This window comes from Salmo salar, chromosome ssa19 (genome assembly GCF_905237065.1).
Source record: "Salmo salar chromosome ssa19, Ssal_v3.1, whole genome shotgun sequence".
In the NCBI taxonomy this organism is placed as follows: Eukaryota; Metazoa; Chordata; class Actinopteri; order Salmoniformes; family Salmonidae; genus Salmo; species Salmo salar.
The window spans coordinates 59,025,926-59,041,996 of record NC_059460.1 but is presented as its reverse complement, the minus strand read 5'-3'; the positions used below and the strand labels follow the sequence as shown (position 1 = coordinate 59,041,996).

Sequence of the window (16,071 nt, the reverse complement as noted above, 5' to 3'; positions counted from 1 at the left end):
TACAAATATGCAGTTATTTCAGGTGACATAGCTTGCTGGGTTGAGCGCTGTCTCCCCCTGAGAGACATCAAATGTGGTAATGAAACTGCCCTGGGGGAGGAGTGTGTTAGGAAAGTGAAAGTGGAGATATGGGTTAAGAGTATGACTAAAATAGAACACGGATAGCATCTTCCATAGCTCTTTGAGCTGGTATACACTGTCCAGAATACTAATCGAGATAAAAATCGCATTTTCCTGAAAAATATATTATTTACATCTGTATATTTCCACATACCATACATTGTGTTAGACACTGAGACATTCGAGAGCATTCGGTTCTCATCTAATGGGGATCCAGAATAAAATGCAAATGCAAAATAATAGTAAGCTGAAGTAGTAATTTGTCTCTATTTACATATAAAGATCACTATCTCAAAAATAATTGTATTTAGTACAATACATCCGTAATACACACTAACTCCTATTCAGTTGAATGTATTCTGTTCCTTAGGCTTTCTCTCACATGTAGATGTAGCTGGGAAATGTTGCCCAGTTCCAGGCTTTGAGTGGCATTAAAAGGCAGAGCATATCCACTCAATTCCCTAACAGATCACATAATCCACAGCCAGTATCTAGCCATTGATGCTACATCCACACTTGAATATAGCTACCCTAAACTGCTCTTGTATGCATGTACTGTAGGTATGCTCAGAAGTACGCTACCTCCCTACAGCAAAAAAAACCCCAAAATGTCCATGGTTCTAGAGCAAAGGCGCTACTGTAGCTGCCTACGCACTGTGACACCTCTGCTCCATAGCTCCATAGTGGAGTTCATGTAGTGTCGGTCTCCCAACAGACACTGTAGTATATGTGCAGTCTGTTTGTTGGCCAGAGGAGTGAAAAGGGAATCCCCTTGAGAATCACTGCTGGGAGGCTATTGAATTTGAAGGGAACAATAGCACGGAAAAAGAAAAACAGGGCAAGAGAGCAGGCTCAGGGAGGCTCAGGGAGAGGATAGATACATTTTTGGGGGATCCAGATAAAGGGGACAGCGATGGGGAGGAAGGTAGCATCCATCAACAAAAACAATTTGTATCCCTTTCATTTCAATTAGTCTGGTCACAATTAGAAGAGCCAAAAACGTAATGTAAAAAAAACGTGCCCCCAGTACAAATGATTGTGCCTTGCTGTGAGCGATGAGAAGGGTACTTTCACAAGATCACCTTGCGCTGCCACATATGTCCGCGTTAAGATCACACGCTCCTCTAATCACATTTGCATTCCCAGAATTTTATCTTCGGTCTTTTAGTGTGGATGCGTGTTCAATTTGTTTTCCGCCGCAGCATACGACGCATTCCGCTTCTCTCTTCAAGGCCTCTTATAATATTTACGATTGATGCGATACCTAAATCTGCCTGTTCTGTCGACATAAAAGCCTACTTAAGGCACGAGTGATAGATGTTATGTAGATTTTTTTCTTTTTCGTTAACCCACATTTATTTCCTTTCAGCTCATTCTGTGTGTTTAGCAACACAGCTTACGATTTATCTACTCGAATTTTCACCTCAAGGTGTTTTGGGTGCAACTGCTTTCAAGCCTCATCACAGCTCAAGGTTATCTCCTTCAACTTATTAATGAACACCATCCTTACTGGCAGCTACAAATGTAACTCCGTTTTTCTGTTACAATTCCCCAATTGCTACCAACCCATCTCTTTAGGTCCAATCAATGTCTGTACTGCAGTGTGATGCTTGTTCCAACAGGAAGTTTTTTAAACAGATGTACAGACAGTCTCCAGGGACCAATGGGGGATTTCCAGAGGCTGCAGGAGGACAACCACATATAAACATGCCCCAAAGAACATGCCCCAGAGAATTGAATAGTGTCCCTACAGTAGTGTTAGTTAAACATGGCACATAAGCATCACAAATCAGACAAATGTTGCAAATTCGAAACGCAAAACGGATCACCAGTTTCGTACTTGTCAATCAACATTTCTTTATATTGGTTGTAATCAATAAGCAATAAACCTTATGAAACTGGGACAAATAAGTGGAACATACTATGATTCCAGTACTGAAGGCTTATACCCACGGTTATGAGAAGTTACGTTTACCTTTCTGTGACGAACCAGATGTAGGTAACTGTCCTCAACCATTACTCTATGACCAATTGGGTGCAAAACACAGACAGTTACTCTACCCTGACCACGAAATAAAACATGTCCTGTGTTCTAACAGTGTGTCAAATCAAGGAGTTAATCTATCAGTGGTTCCCAAACTTTTTATAGTCCCTTACCCCTTCGAACATTCAACCTCCAGCTGCGTTCCCCCTCTAGCACCAGGGTCAGCGCACTCTCAAATGTTGTGTTTTTGCCATCATTGTAAGCCTGCCACACACACACTATACAAAACATTTATTAAACATAAGAATGATTGTGACTTTTTGTCACAACACAGCTCATGGGAAGTGACAAAGAGCTCTTATAGGACCAGGGCACAAATAATAATCAATAATTTTGCTCTTTATTTAGCCATCTTACAAATAACACCTTATTTGTTCATCAAAAATTGTGAATAACTCACCACAGGTTAATGAGAAAGGTGTGTTTGAAAGGATGCATCAGTTTCCACACACACTCTGTGCCTGTATTTAGTTTTCATGCTAGTGAGGGCTGAGTCCACTCTCACATAGGTACAGTACGTGGTTGCAAAGGGCATCAGTGTCTTAACAGCGCAATTTGCCAAGGCAAGAAACTCTGAGCGCAGCCCTATCCAGAAATCTGGCAGTGGCTTCTGATTAAATCAAATTTTCACAGAACCGCTTGATGCAATTTAGATGAGGCTCTCTTGTTCAGATATCCATAAGAGGACTGTAGGCAGGGCATGAAAGGGATAACAAATCCAGGTGTTTGTGTTGTCCGTTTCTGGAAAGTACCTGCGTAATTGCGCACCCAGCTCACTCAGGTGCTTCGCTATATCACATTTGACATTGTCCGTAAGCTTGAGTTCATTTGCACACAAAAAATCATACAATGATGGAAAGACCTGTGTGTTGTCCTTGTTAATGCAGACAGAGACGAGCTCCAACTTCTTAATCATAGCCTCAATTTTGTCCCGCACATTGAATATAGTTGCAGAGAGTACTTGTAATCCTTGATTCAGATCATTCAGGGGATAAAAACATCACCTAGATAGGCCAGTCATGTGAGAAACTCGTCATCATGCAAGCGGTCAGACAAGTGAAAATGATGGTCAGTAAAGAAAACTTTAAGTTTGTCTCTCAATTAAAAAAAACCGTTTCAATATTTTGCCTCTTGATAACCAGCACGTATGTTGTAAAAGCGTTACATGGTCTCTACCCATATCATTGCATAATGCAGAAAATACACGAGAGCTCAGGGGCCTTGCTTTAACAAAGTTAACCATTTTCACTATAGTGCCCAAAACATATTTCAAGCTGTCAGGCATTCCCATGGCAGCAAGAGCCTCTCGGTGGATGCTGCAGTGTACCCAAGTGGCATCGGGAGCAACTGCTTGCACGCGCGTTACCACTGTGCTATGTCTCCCTGTCATTGCTTTGCGCCATCAGTACAGATACCAACACATCTTGACCACCAAAGTCCATTTGATGTCACAAAGCTGTCCAGTTCTTTAAAAATGTCCTCTCCTGTTGTCCAGGTGTCCAGTGGTTTGCAGAAGAGGATGTCTTTCTTAATTGACCCCTCATAAATGTAACGGACATATACCAGGAGCTGTGCCAGGCCCGCCACGGCTGTTGACTCATTCAGCTGTAACACATATAATTCACTGGCTTGTATGCGAAGCAGTAATTGTTTCAAAACATCTCCTGCCATGTCACTGATGCGTCGTGAAACAGTGTTATTTGATGAAGGCATTGTCTGTATATTTTTTGGGGCCTTCTACCCAAGCATTGTCCCAGCCATATCTGCGGCAGGATAAATTAAGTCCTCCACAATAGCATGGGGCTTGCCTGTCCTAGACACTCGGTAGCTCACCATAAAACTCCTGTGGATTATTTTTCAAATTGTCATGTTTCGTTTCTAAATGTCTGCGCAAGAGTGAAGGTGTCCTGCGAGAGAGTAACGGTTAATGTGATTGGATGTTAATTATTTGACTAGGTTACTTGTGTTTGACATTGTGTTGTTATTTCGCTGAACACTAGATGGTTTAATTTGATTTTTGGCAGTGAAACGAGGATACTCAGGCGAGAAACAAAACCTCACCCAAATGTATAGCACCGTTGGAAAATATAAATGTACTGTTTGAAAATGTGAAGAAATTATTATAATTAAAAAAAAAATGTGAATAACATTTTTATTTGGCGTACACCCGACGGCATTGTGCGTATCCCAGAGGATACGCGCACCCCAGTTTGGAATACCTGATCTAGATGAACAAAGGGTAAAATCCATCTAACGTCATTTTTTGTCAAATACTTTAAAGATAAATATCTTTACTGTGTATTGTGCACCCTGACAGATGGTAGGCCTTTTTGTCACTCCTATGTAAATATTATAAAGACAGTATGTCAGGCCACCTCAAGTATTATTACCTTGGTACTTGCTGTACACCTCAACATGCTAGAAAGCTAGCAACATCACAACAACAAAGAGCACCTACTCATGTGTGGTTAAACAAACTTGCAATGACTTCCACTCATGCATTGATTAAGAGTGTACTTTCATAGCCCAATCTCATTAAGCCGTACTGCAGTGTAAGATTCAGTCCACAGCAGTGACTCACACCTGTCTACGGTGTCCATATTAGGACACTTACTCCAAGCGACAATGATATCAACTCCAAGTGACTCTGACATAAACCCCTGCTAACTCTGACACAACTTCCATGGATGTGTCTCTGACCTAATATGGGCACCGTGCTAGTGGTCAATGAAGTACTAACTCCCTTTTCTTCTTAAAAAAGAAAAAGAAATGACAGAACACACAGAATAATTTATATTTTTCAGAATTCATTTCATTTTTGTTTTACCGAATCCACGCCAGAACTTAATGTATCATCATGTGACCCCGGCTTAAATGTTAAAACTTCTGTAGTACGTGGTGCTCAAGATGGGAAAACAACAACAACAACTGAATTGGAACTATGTGTGTTGAATAGTTCTGTATGTGAAATATGATTTACAGCTGGCAGAAGGTTAAGCCAAACTGGCATAGACAGCAACGTACAATACCTCTCAGTCATTGTATGACAATCATAGAAGTGTAAATACCATATGTATTGATTTGGCCAAAGTTATAGAAAAATAGTATAGTGTTTCAAACCTTCTACTCCACCATTTTGTATCCCTGGGTTTATGATTTATACAGATGACAGTACATTGATAATGACCATATTAATAATATTACACTTTAGATACAACCAACACTTGCGGAAAAAAATGTCAACAAATGAACACAAAAATGACACTTTTATTATTTTGCATTTAAAGAAATCTATATGTTTTCTATAGCTTCACTTCATGTATTTCACATCATTAAAAAGCTTTCCAAACAACAACCTAGTTCAGTTTCTTGTTCTGTTTATCAAATGGAATCTTGTACCAAAAGGTCAGTTTGTGGTTCAGAATACAGTATTCCATTATTTTCTCACAATTTTGTGGCTGAAGTAATAGTAATCTACATTCTGTGTAATTTATCCAATTATTGCTCCAAACACCAAAAGTAATGGCATCTGGGCTGTAGCATCCAGCTGTACCAAGAGGTGGGACAAACAACACACTCAGTATTACATCTGTTGCAAGAGGCCATCATCATCTTCTTCTGTGAAGAAGACAAAGTTCATGTGTTCTCTTCTGATGTTGTTACTCGGGGCATGACTTAGTAGTAACTGTATAATACTTCCTGTTGTGTAATTCCTCCATCAAATTCACCGCACCACTATCTTCAGGGTGTAACAGGGTTGTTGATAATTATGATAATTCTAATAATAATAACAATAATAACATAATAATGTTAATAGTAATATGGCTTAAATAATAGATTTGTTTCTCCAATGGTACAGTTGTAACAACAGTGATGCTACAATATTCATATTGATCATCAAACATGGCCAAATACTATAATTCCAAGAAAGGAATTTCTTGTTCTACTAGCATATTCAGGAGGTACTTAATATGCTCTTTGAAATCTGACAGCACAGTTACCAAATGTAGCACATCAACTGTCATCAACAGTGCAGCCATATGTTGGAGTTTTTAGTCTTCATTTATATTCTAGTAGCGTCTCAGTAGGGAAACAGTTGAACTCTCTGCCGGGCCACATTACTAAAATACTATATCATCATCCTACTTCACTCCTTTTGAGGAGGAGTGCCATAATTACTGAAAATGTGTGTAAAACATCAGGGAAAACCTTGCTTTACAACTCCCTAATAGTTCCTTGGTTGGTTGGCCGTTTTGCCTGTCTCATCTCAGGAAGACTACAGGCAACACATAAACTGAGCGACATTGAGAGCAGACAAATTGCATCGACAAGTGATTCTGCCCTGTTATTGGTATGTTGTTCGGTATGTTCCTCTCATATCTTAACACTGATCGAACTAACTTAAATCCATATGTAAATGTACGAGAGATATTATCACAAATTCTATCAGAATTGACCATATTATTATTAATGTTATTATTATCATGGTTGTTTTGATCATTATCAGAATCATTATTTCCTAAAAAATAAACGATGCACTCGTTACGGGAGTATAACAACGAGTAGATCAGAAGAACCAGCCTTCCCCACCCACTCAAGCACTGAAAATGTATGCAGCACCGCGAGGAGAGAGGGGTGCAGCAATAGCGATTGTTGAGTGGTTTGCAAATTACACAGAGCAGCATGTTGGTGCAAGATCCCCTCCATATACACAAAGACTTCTGCGGGTAGCGTTACCATCACACACGTCTAATCTCAGTTGTCTTTCACTTGAATGGAGTTGGCGTGTTCAGTTTGCTCTCAATTGCAACAACCATTTTTATATCAGTTTTCCGTGTTGATTCACATCACTTTCTTGGGGTTAAGGAGACAAACTGGATTCTGTGTCATTTTAAGCAGCCTTTTAATGCCAATGTAACTCCCTCATAAGAATGACTAAAAGCCGGTCTTGAGATATAAAAAGAACAGACATCATAATATGATTACCAAGATGACTAATGGGTGTATCGTATACCATATAGGTTCAACCTAGATTGAAATATGTAGCCTACTGATCACTCTTTATAACTACTGCATGTTTTCAGTTGGTTTCAATTGACCGCCCAGACCTCGATATATGATTTATTTATTTCATGTGAATGATACATGGCTAGACAACTGTACACGTTATATCAAACTAAACAAAAATAATTGAAGACATAGTTTAAATGCACAAAGCTTTAAATGGTATTAACACATGAAAGGTACACCGTAAAAAGATGGTTCGTACAATTGTCGTACAACCAAATACTATTATCATACATTTCTGTTCCACTAAACCAAAGAATGTGGCCGAATCCACCCACTGAATGCCATTGCAAAGACAGGCATTTAATCACCCTTATGACAGCGTTATGTAGCATCAAAATGGTCACCATGAGAAAGGAGTTCATATCAAATTCACCACTTATAGCACATATCTTGCTACTGATCGAGTTACACTTTGTCAACATTTCCCATTGCCCATACAAGTCTTTGCAAGGTATTAGCTCACTGTTGATGTGTTTTGTTATTTCACCTAAATTTGCTGATGGTACACGTATATGCTGGCATCTGGAGCGCTCATTTGAATAATCAAGTAGCCTGCTGGAACATGTGGAATATATTCTCAAAAACAAACAAGAACAGAAGTGTCCAGTTATTGTCGCGGTTGAGGGAGTGAAACACAGGAAAAAAAGCTCGCCAAACAGAAAACTAGGGGAACTCTCCAACCATTCTTCAGAATTCATGGCAGCCAAATTCATAGATTCACAATGAGTGTTGCAATTGAGCCCTTATGTATTCGAGGAGTAGCCAAACTCAAAACATATGTATCATATAATCAACCTTCACAATCACCGCCCCTGATTATTCACAAAACAAACTACTACTGCTCATACATCCTCCAAAATATCTCTGCGTTAGAGTCTGCAATGTAACATATTCAAATGAAAATATATTTATGTATCTGTGGGATTTTCACAGTAGTCTGTACTGTACTGTACTGTATGTACCTTTTGTCCTTCCATTTCTGCCAACCTACAGCCTCAAGGGGAGACTATTGAGTTCATATGAGAGTGTCTTGCACAAGTATTTTCTGTGAAAGAGAAATGTCTCTAGCATTTTTTCTGCAATGTCTCCAAACTTCAATGTAGTCAGTGCTGTGCGTGACTTAAGTCTTGACTTACTGGCCCACCACGTCTTGGGGGATTGAGCTACAGTACTTGGAAAGGCGGTTTCTTCTATGTGAATACAACTCGTAGAAACTGCAAGAAACATTTGCTTTGGCACAGATTTACATTGTAGCGATGTTCGTTTTTGAACTCCATTGCCGTGATCGTTACTACAAACACAAGTAGCCCATTGTGGTAATCCTTGGCTCAGTACACTGTCGCTGACCAGTCTATGTGTTTGTGTATTGCCGTGTCAGTCTATCCCCTCTCCTGGTGTAATGTCAATGCACTGTAGTGTTTAATCGTTCGGCACGTAAAGAGGCCATCAATCCCCTCTCTGTCTTTCCCTTGCACTCTCTCTCTCCTCACTCTTTTTTTTCAGATTTGAGTCTCTTGAACGTTTTCCTTTGAGTTTCCCTTGAACAAAAGAGGCTCCATTTGTGGATTCTGGTTCTGGCCCATGAAACCCTTGATCGATCCGTGTAATCCCATAGGGGACATGGGGAGGGACATCGGCAGAGGTGGGGAAACAGAAAGAGGGTTGGTGTTGGCGCCATTTCCGGACATGGTCTGGAAAGCGGCTGAGGAGATTGGAACCTGTGTACAGGAGATGGGGATATCCTGGCCTTGCTGGTTCAGTGGGGACGGGTTGTTCTTGTTGCTTAGAGTACTGACGCCTGCCCCTGTTCCAATGCTCAGACCCATCACGTTGTTGTTGAAATGATTGGCCTTGTAGTAATGGTTAAGATGCTCTGATCGCCCGATGTTGGGAAGGTTGACTATTTCCGGGTGATGCATCCTCAAGGTTCCGTCTCCTCCGCACCCGGATTGCATGGTCGAACCCCCTGAGATGCCGCTCCCGGCCCCGGCACCAATCTCATCCTCCACATTGATGATCTCGATGGCGCGGGTGGGGCCATGGTGCTTGTGCAGCTGGTGCTGCTTCCTCAGCTTGTAGAAGACCACCAGCATCACGGCCGCCATGAAGGTGATGGCCACGAAGCAGCCAATGATGATCTTGGTGGTCTTCATCACGTCGTCCAGGCCAGGGATGTTCGTGACCTCCATTATCGACACTGTGACTGCCTTTTCAGGAGCTCTGGTGGCTTGCGGGGACAGGGAGGAGAGAGATGAGCGAGATGGAGATATGGTAAATCCAGCCCTGCCTTTACCCAGTACCCCTCCTGAAACAGTGGGACCCAGGTAATCTGGCGGTACATAGGTTTCGTTGATGTACTGCCTTGCAGCGGAATCCTCCCCATTGTTAGTTTCCACGGTTTCCACAGTGACGGTGGTGAAATAGCTGAAAGGGTTGCTGGAGTCAGAGGTGGACACGTTGAGCACTGCGGTTGCCGTAGTGTTGCCGGCAGAGTTGGTCACCATGCAGGTGTATTGGCCTGTGTCCTGCACAGTCACATTGGTGAAATTCAGGGTTCCATCGTGAAGGACTGAGATCCTGACGCGGTACGACCCATGCGTCATGAGGGTGCCATTTGGGGTGAGCCAGTTGACAGACGTCATGGAGGTGCCAGTGCGACACTTCAGCTCGGCAGCCATGCCCTCTGTGACATTGAGGTCAGTGGGTGGCTCTACAATGACGGGAGCGTAGCATGTGAAGTGGCTCTGGTCCAGCTCACCAATGTACCGGCCCTTCAGGCCTGGGGGCGCATGGCAGCGGGCACAGCATGTGGTGTTACTGGGAACCGTCTCCTTCAGCCACCAGCTAAGCCACAGGACATCACAGTTGCACACCCAGGGGTTGTGGTTGAGGTGCACCCGCTCCAACTGGTGCAGCGGGGTGAAGAGATCATGGGGCAGCGAGTGCAAGGTGTTGTGGGACAGGTTGAGTTCCTCCAGGTTCTTCAGGTCGTCGAAGGCATTGCGCTCAATGACCGTCACCTTGGAGTGCATGAGCCACAGTTTGCGCAGCGACACCAGGCCTTGGAACGAGCCGGGCCGGACATTCCCCAGCTGGTTCCCAGACAGCTCTAGCTCCTCCAGTCGGACCAAGGGTGTGAGGTTGGGGATTTCCTTCAGACCACACATGCCCAGGTTCAGGAAACGCAAGTTGAACAGGCCCTCGAAGGCGGCCTCAGAGATGTAGTCCAACTTCCGTAGTTCGCCCAGGTCGAGACGGCGCAGGGAGGGAACGCGGTGGAAAGCGTACGCCGGCAGTGTCTCGATGGGGTTGTTCCGTAGCCAGAGCTCCCGCAGCTTGCTGAGGTACTCAAAGGCCTGCGACGGTACCAGCGTGAGGCGGTTGTCGAAGAGCTCCAGGGTGTTGAGGTTGGGCAGGCCATTGAACGCGCCCACCTCGATTTGTCGGATGTGGTTCTTGGAAAGCTGCAGGATTTCCAAATGCCGCAGGTGCTTGAACGTGTCAGACTTGATCACCTGTTAAGAGAGATAAATACACGTTGGTACATTGTAGCCATATGAAACCGCTCTGCCGTAAAGCATACTCTTTTCATATGCGTACATGTATGGATTGTAGGTAAACGTAATGAGAGAAAGGCATATTTACCTCAATCGTGTTCTCTTGTAGGTTAAGGTATCTTGTGTTCACAGAAATACTATCCGGTACTTCCACCAAACTCTTCCTTGTACAGATGACTCGGCTTGCCTGATTGGAGCAGCTACAGGGGTTTGGACATGGGGGCGCGGCCTCTGTTACCTGAGGTCCATGGTGGTGGAGCCACAGTAAAAGCTGGACCAACCAGAGGAGGGGGGAAGGGGTGGAGGGGCTGGTCACCATGACAACACGCATGGCAAATGGGTCATGACCCACCCCTAGTCCTAATATGTTGATAAGTCCCCTCTGATACAAGACAATTAAGTGGTTCTCTTGTTGTTCATTTTACCAATCCATTCTATTCTTCTCTTTCAAGTCTTTTTAATAACTGTGAAGAACTGTTAGATATTAAATGTTCTCTTGATTTATCATTTATATTTCCTCACTTGACTATGTTAATGTCAGTGTAAATATAAAATGCCGTCTAATTTTCAGCACAGCTTTTTAGGGAATTATGTATTTGTAGATCCCATGACAATTATTAGAACAACAAAGTAGATGTTTGGTGAATCTGCTCTTGATAGGCGTATCTCTGTGGATGGTAGATGCTCCTCACTGTATAGGGGAGGAAGAGAGAGCGAGAGAGAAAGAGTGAGAGAGAGAGAGAGAGAGAGAGAGAGAGAAAGAAAGAAAGAGGGATCAGACAACCTCACAAAGCATGAGTTCTGTAACTATAGAAGCATTGTGAACTCTCTGTGGGCACTGAAACATAGAATCATGTTGGACTTTTAACGCAATTGCAAGATTGATGGTCAATATATAACATGTTTGGAAAGCATGTCAGCTTTCAGGTTTACACTAAAGCGTTGGTTCTCATAAATTAGGCTCTAGAGCTTACTGTTGAGTCACCTACTATTTACTAAAGGCGGCAGGTGGCCTAGCAGTTAGAGCGGTGGGCCAGTAACCGAAAGGTTGCCAGTCTGAATCCCATCTGTCATTCTGCTCTTGAGCAAGGCAGTTAACCCCCCACAAGTGGAAGTCAAGTTTCAGTTGGACCTTGTATGCCATTGACAATATAAATAAATCATGTAAATGTAATCCTTCATAGGCCGAGGGGAAACATTTTAGTCAAGGCTTGATACTCTGAGTTTGCTCAAAAAGTGGATCACAAATTTAAAAAATATTTTTTTAAACTCAAGAGCTCAGGTGTGTCAAAACTCAAAGAAACCACAGGCCTCGAGCAAAGTATGAAATAAACTTTAGTGTATAATTCATTACTCGATGACGAGAGACAAAAACAAAACACCTTTGTTATTTATGAGCATAATCATACACACTGTAATGTATTTGGACTGGAGAAAAAGTATTTGTGTAAAAAATAAACATGAACACATGCCAACATCACTCTAAAAGACTATAACAAGCAAGCATTGAACTGTTAGTTTGGTATTCTATTTAATGAGGTATAACTTATTTTTTTAGAATCACTGCTACACAACTACTGCTACATGGGGGAAACAGCAAAAAGTTTCCCGACATCAAATGTATGGTGACCTAGCCCTAATGATCTGCAAGACAGATATTAATTGAGTCACAATCAGTTCTTTTGATTACAAGGAACTGGAGGGTATGCTCTGTGATGTCGAGGGGTGCTTCCACAACCAAGTGTACAGATGCTGGATCTTAATTTGAGCCAGTTTGCTACAGCAGGAAAAGAATCCTGCAGCAACAGGGCATTTGAATTATTATGTGGATTATAATTCATGGATTTTTTTGTAGGGGTTGATACATTGTTGGTATCAGCAAATCTTGTCTGAAAATCTTAAGTTTGAAATGACAAACTTTTGAAGCCTTTGTAAACCTTGAATACATTGCATGTTTGCATTTCTCAGCAGCAAAAATGAAGATCTTACATCTGTAACTCCTAACTGGTCTGCATCCTTCAATAGCCCTTCAGGGTTTGATTGGGGTGAAAGAACCCGGGTTAAACATGTACCCTCTAGCCTTGCGGCTGTATCATTTCAGTAGCCCATTTCACAGTGAACGTGTTTTACATTAAGCAACTCAGCCCTTGCACCTCTAGTGTGATACCATCAGGCTACTCATGATGTACACATACCACATTTGAAAATAGTTGTCTTATGAAGACACAAACAAGTAATTTATAGGTTATTGCTGGGTACCAGTTTACCATATAATTTTTACATGGTAATTTCTGCCAATTTCTGCTTCTACAAATTGGGAAGTAAAATAGCTAACATAGACACTGTCATTCTGAAATATGAAATGAAACAGGAGTTGTTCGATTTGATAAACTCTTTGGTTAGTGTCAGTTGATCTCAAAAAGTATTTGTATAGTTAGACAACCTTAAATTTAAAAATATGAAATGATACCTCTTCTATCAAAAACCTGAAGCGATCAGGTGAATTTACACTATGCTTTCAAATCACAAATCACAAATTAGCCTGTATACAAACATGGGATCCCGCTCTCATCTCTGATTCAGAAGGTTGGGTTAAATGCGGAAGATGCATTTCAGTTGAACACATTCAGTTGGACAACTGACTAGGTATCCCCCTTTCCCTTTCCTTTCCCTTCATCCTCCTTCCCACAAACTACCCCGTACTGTCCCTTTAAGACCGAGAAATATGGAGACCCTTATCAGAACCTCAATACAATACTACATGTGGTCCAAGGCCCTGTTGTTCAAACTGAAGCTACCTGTGCTCAAATTCCTGTATATCCATTCATATCATACCTCTCTGGTAAATAGTCAGATCGTAAACCCAAAACATCCTCTTTCCTACGCAGTGCCATGAATGCATGCGGTCCTAGAAACCCGGTTGCTATGGCAACCGGCTCACACACCATCTTGTGTTTCACTGCCCAGTGCCCTATCCTGATTTCGATTTGAATATTACTAGGTGCAACAGTAATATGCGCATTGACTTTTATGTGTAATGTCTTGACCTCCGTATTGAAATGTGTCTGTGTGTCCTAACTTCTGTTTTAAAGAAATCTGATGTATGTATGTTGTCCTTCTGTATGTAATGTTTTCATGTTTATGCCTGGGGACTGCAGATGTAAAGTAGCTGTTAGCTAAATCTGGTGCAACACATCACTTCTCACTTCTGAGACGTATGTTTTTTCTGTACGTTGTCCCTGACTAAATAAACGTAATAAATCAAATTAATGTATCCCACGCTGTAGTTATACCTACTGTAGCAGCTTTACTGTATGCGCGTCATTTTAAACCAATCAGTGTCTCACTTTTCACTCATTTAACACCTACATTCAGTGGCCAGTATATTAGGTAAACCACCCCATTCACAAAAATGGTTTGCTCCTACAGACAGTGACCGTGGCTTGCTACATAAAGCAGGCAGAGTGGCATCGAGGCATTCAATTACTGTTCGATTGAACGTTAGAATGGGCAAAACGAGAAACCTAATTGACTTTGAGCGCGGTATGATCGTTGGTGCCTGGTGCGCCGGTTCCAGTATCTCAGAAATGGCCGGCCTCCTGGGGTTTTCGCGTGTGACAGTGTCTAGGGTTTACAGAGAATGGTGTGACAAACACAAAACATCCAGTCAGCGTCTGTCCTGTGGGCGAAAACAGCTCGTTGTTGAGAGAGGTTGACGGAGAATGGCAAGAATTGTGCAAGCTAACAGGCGGGCCACAAACAGGAAAATAACATTGCAGTGGTGTGCAGAACAGCATCTCAGAACGCACAACTCGTCGATCATTGTCACGGATGGGCTTTTTCAGCAGACGGCCACACCGGGTTCCACTCCTATCAGCTAAAAACAAGAAGAAGTGGCTCCAGTGGGCATGCGATCACCAACACTGGACAATTGAGGAGATGAAAAACATCGCCTGGTCCAACGAAATCCAGTTTCTGTTGCGTCATGCTGATGGCAGAGTCAGGATTTGGCGTAAGCAGCATGAGTCCACGGCCCCAACCTGCCTGGTGTCAACGGTACAGGCTGGTGGTGGTGGTGTAATGGTGTGGGGAATGTTTTCCTGGCACACGTTAGGTCCCTTGATACCAATTGAGCAACGTTTCCATGCCCCGAAGAATTCAGGCTTTTCTGGAGGAAAAGGGGGGTCTGCCCCGGTACTAGATTTGTGTACCTAATAAACTGGCCTCTCAGTGTAAGTCAAAAGCTTTTTAGGGTTCAGTAGGCTATGTTACACTGTCGGGTGCCTGCATGTCAACAGCCCATACTTGCTCAGTAGACATAGCATGTTTCTTTCTCTGACAAAGGGGTCATTAAAAAGTTATGCTTTACAAATGTTCTAAACCAATCTGAAATATCTGGCTGGTGGTTTACAGCTCTAGTAATAGAACTAGGCCTACATATTGAAATGATTGAGTAGCCTAAGTGAGTCCACGATATCTTTAGACCAAACTTAACATAAATAAAGGAAAAATACACAAACTTCCCATACCACAACGTCAAAGTACCTGATCCAGAGATGATCCCTCAAACGTATACGTTGCACACATTGAACACACTGAAGCCAACCCCTGCCTCTCACGATCACAGAGTTGGGAAACAAACTCTTCATGAATCCTAATCTGCGCATAGGCTGCAGATTAGATCCACATCAATGGGTGTTCAAATAATGCTGAAGTCTTAAAGCAGCCATTAAAGGGCCCAGTGTAGTCAAAAACTTGATTTCCTGTGTTTTATATATATTTCCACACTATGAGGTTGGAATAATACTGTAAAATTGCGAAAATGATGATAACGCCTTTTTAGTGTAAGAGCTGTTTGAAAAGACCACCTGAAATTTCAGCCTGTTTTGGTGGGATGGAGTTTCGGCCTTCGATGGTGACATCACCATGCAGTAAATTAGTTAATAGACCAATAAGAAAGACAATTCCAAACATCTCTGCAAATAACAGGACATTTTCACTTTTCCCCACCCCACTCAGACCACTCCCAGACAGTCCTGGCAAAATTCTTGCCTGAGAAATTGCTCTTCGCTAAGAAGCTATTTTTGTTTATTTCTGACCATTTTAACAATCACAGTAAGGTACTTAATTGTTACCCAGAAATGATTTAATATTGGGGAAAAAAGGCTGCATTGGACTTTTAAGAAGCTTATGATGGAGAATATCCTAAATATAGGTCTGTGGAAATGTTCTTTACCCGCCCTCACACGTGCACACACACACACACACACACACACACAC

At 42.3% G+C, this 16,071-nt stretch overlaps 1 protein-coding gene across 5 annotated transcripts in view; it reads right to left on the bottom strand.

The window, feature by feature from the left end:
* Positions 1–7,272: 7,272 nt before the first annotated feature.
* The window catches only part of lrrc4bb (leucine rich repeat containing 4Bb), a 42,144-nt gene continuing 33,345 nt past the window's right edge, over positions 7,273–16,071 (bottom strand). For all 5 annotated transcript variants that reach the window (XM_045702557.1, XM_014158840.2, XM_045702556.1 and 2 more), the window contains 2 exons: positions 10,880–11,482; positions 7,273–10,749 (listed from right to left, as the gene is read on the bottom strand). In XM_045702557.1, the coding sequence (XP_045558513.1) occupies positions 8,734–10,749; positions 10,880–11,122 (2,259 nt within the window). In that variant the 5' untranslated portion in view covers positions 11,123–11,482 and the 3' untranslated portion in view covers positions 7,273–8,733. The remainder of the gene's footprint in view (positions 10,750–10,879; positions 11,483–16,071) is intronic.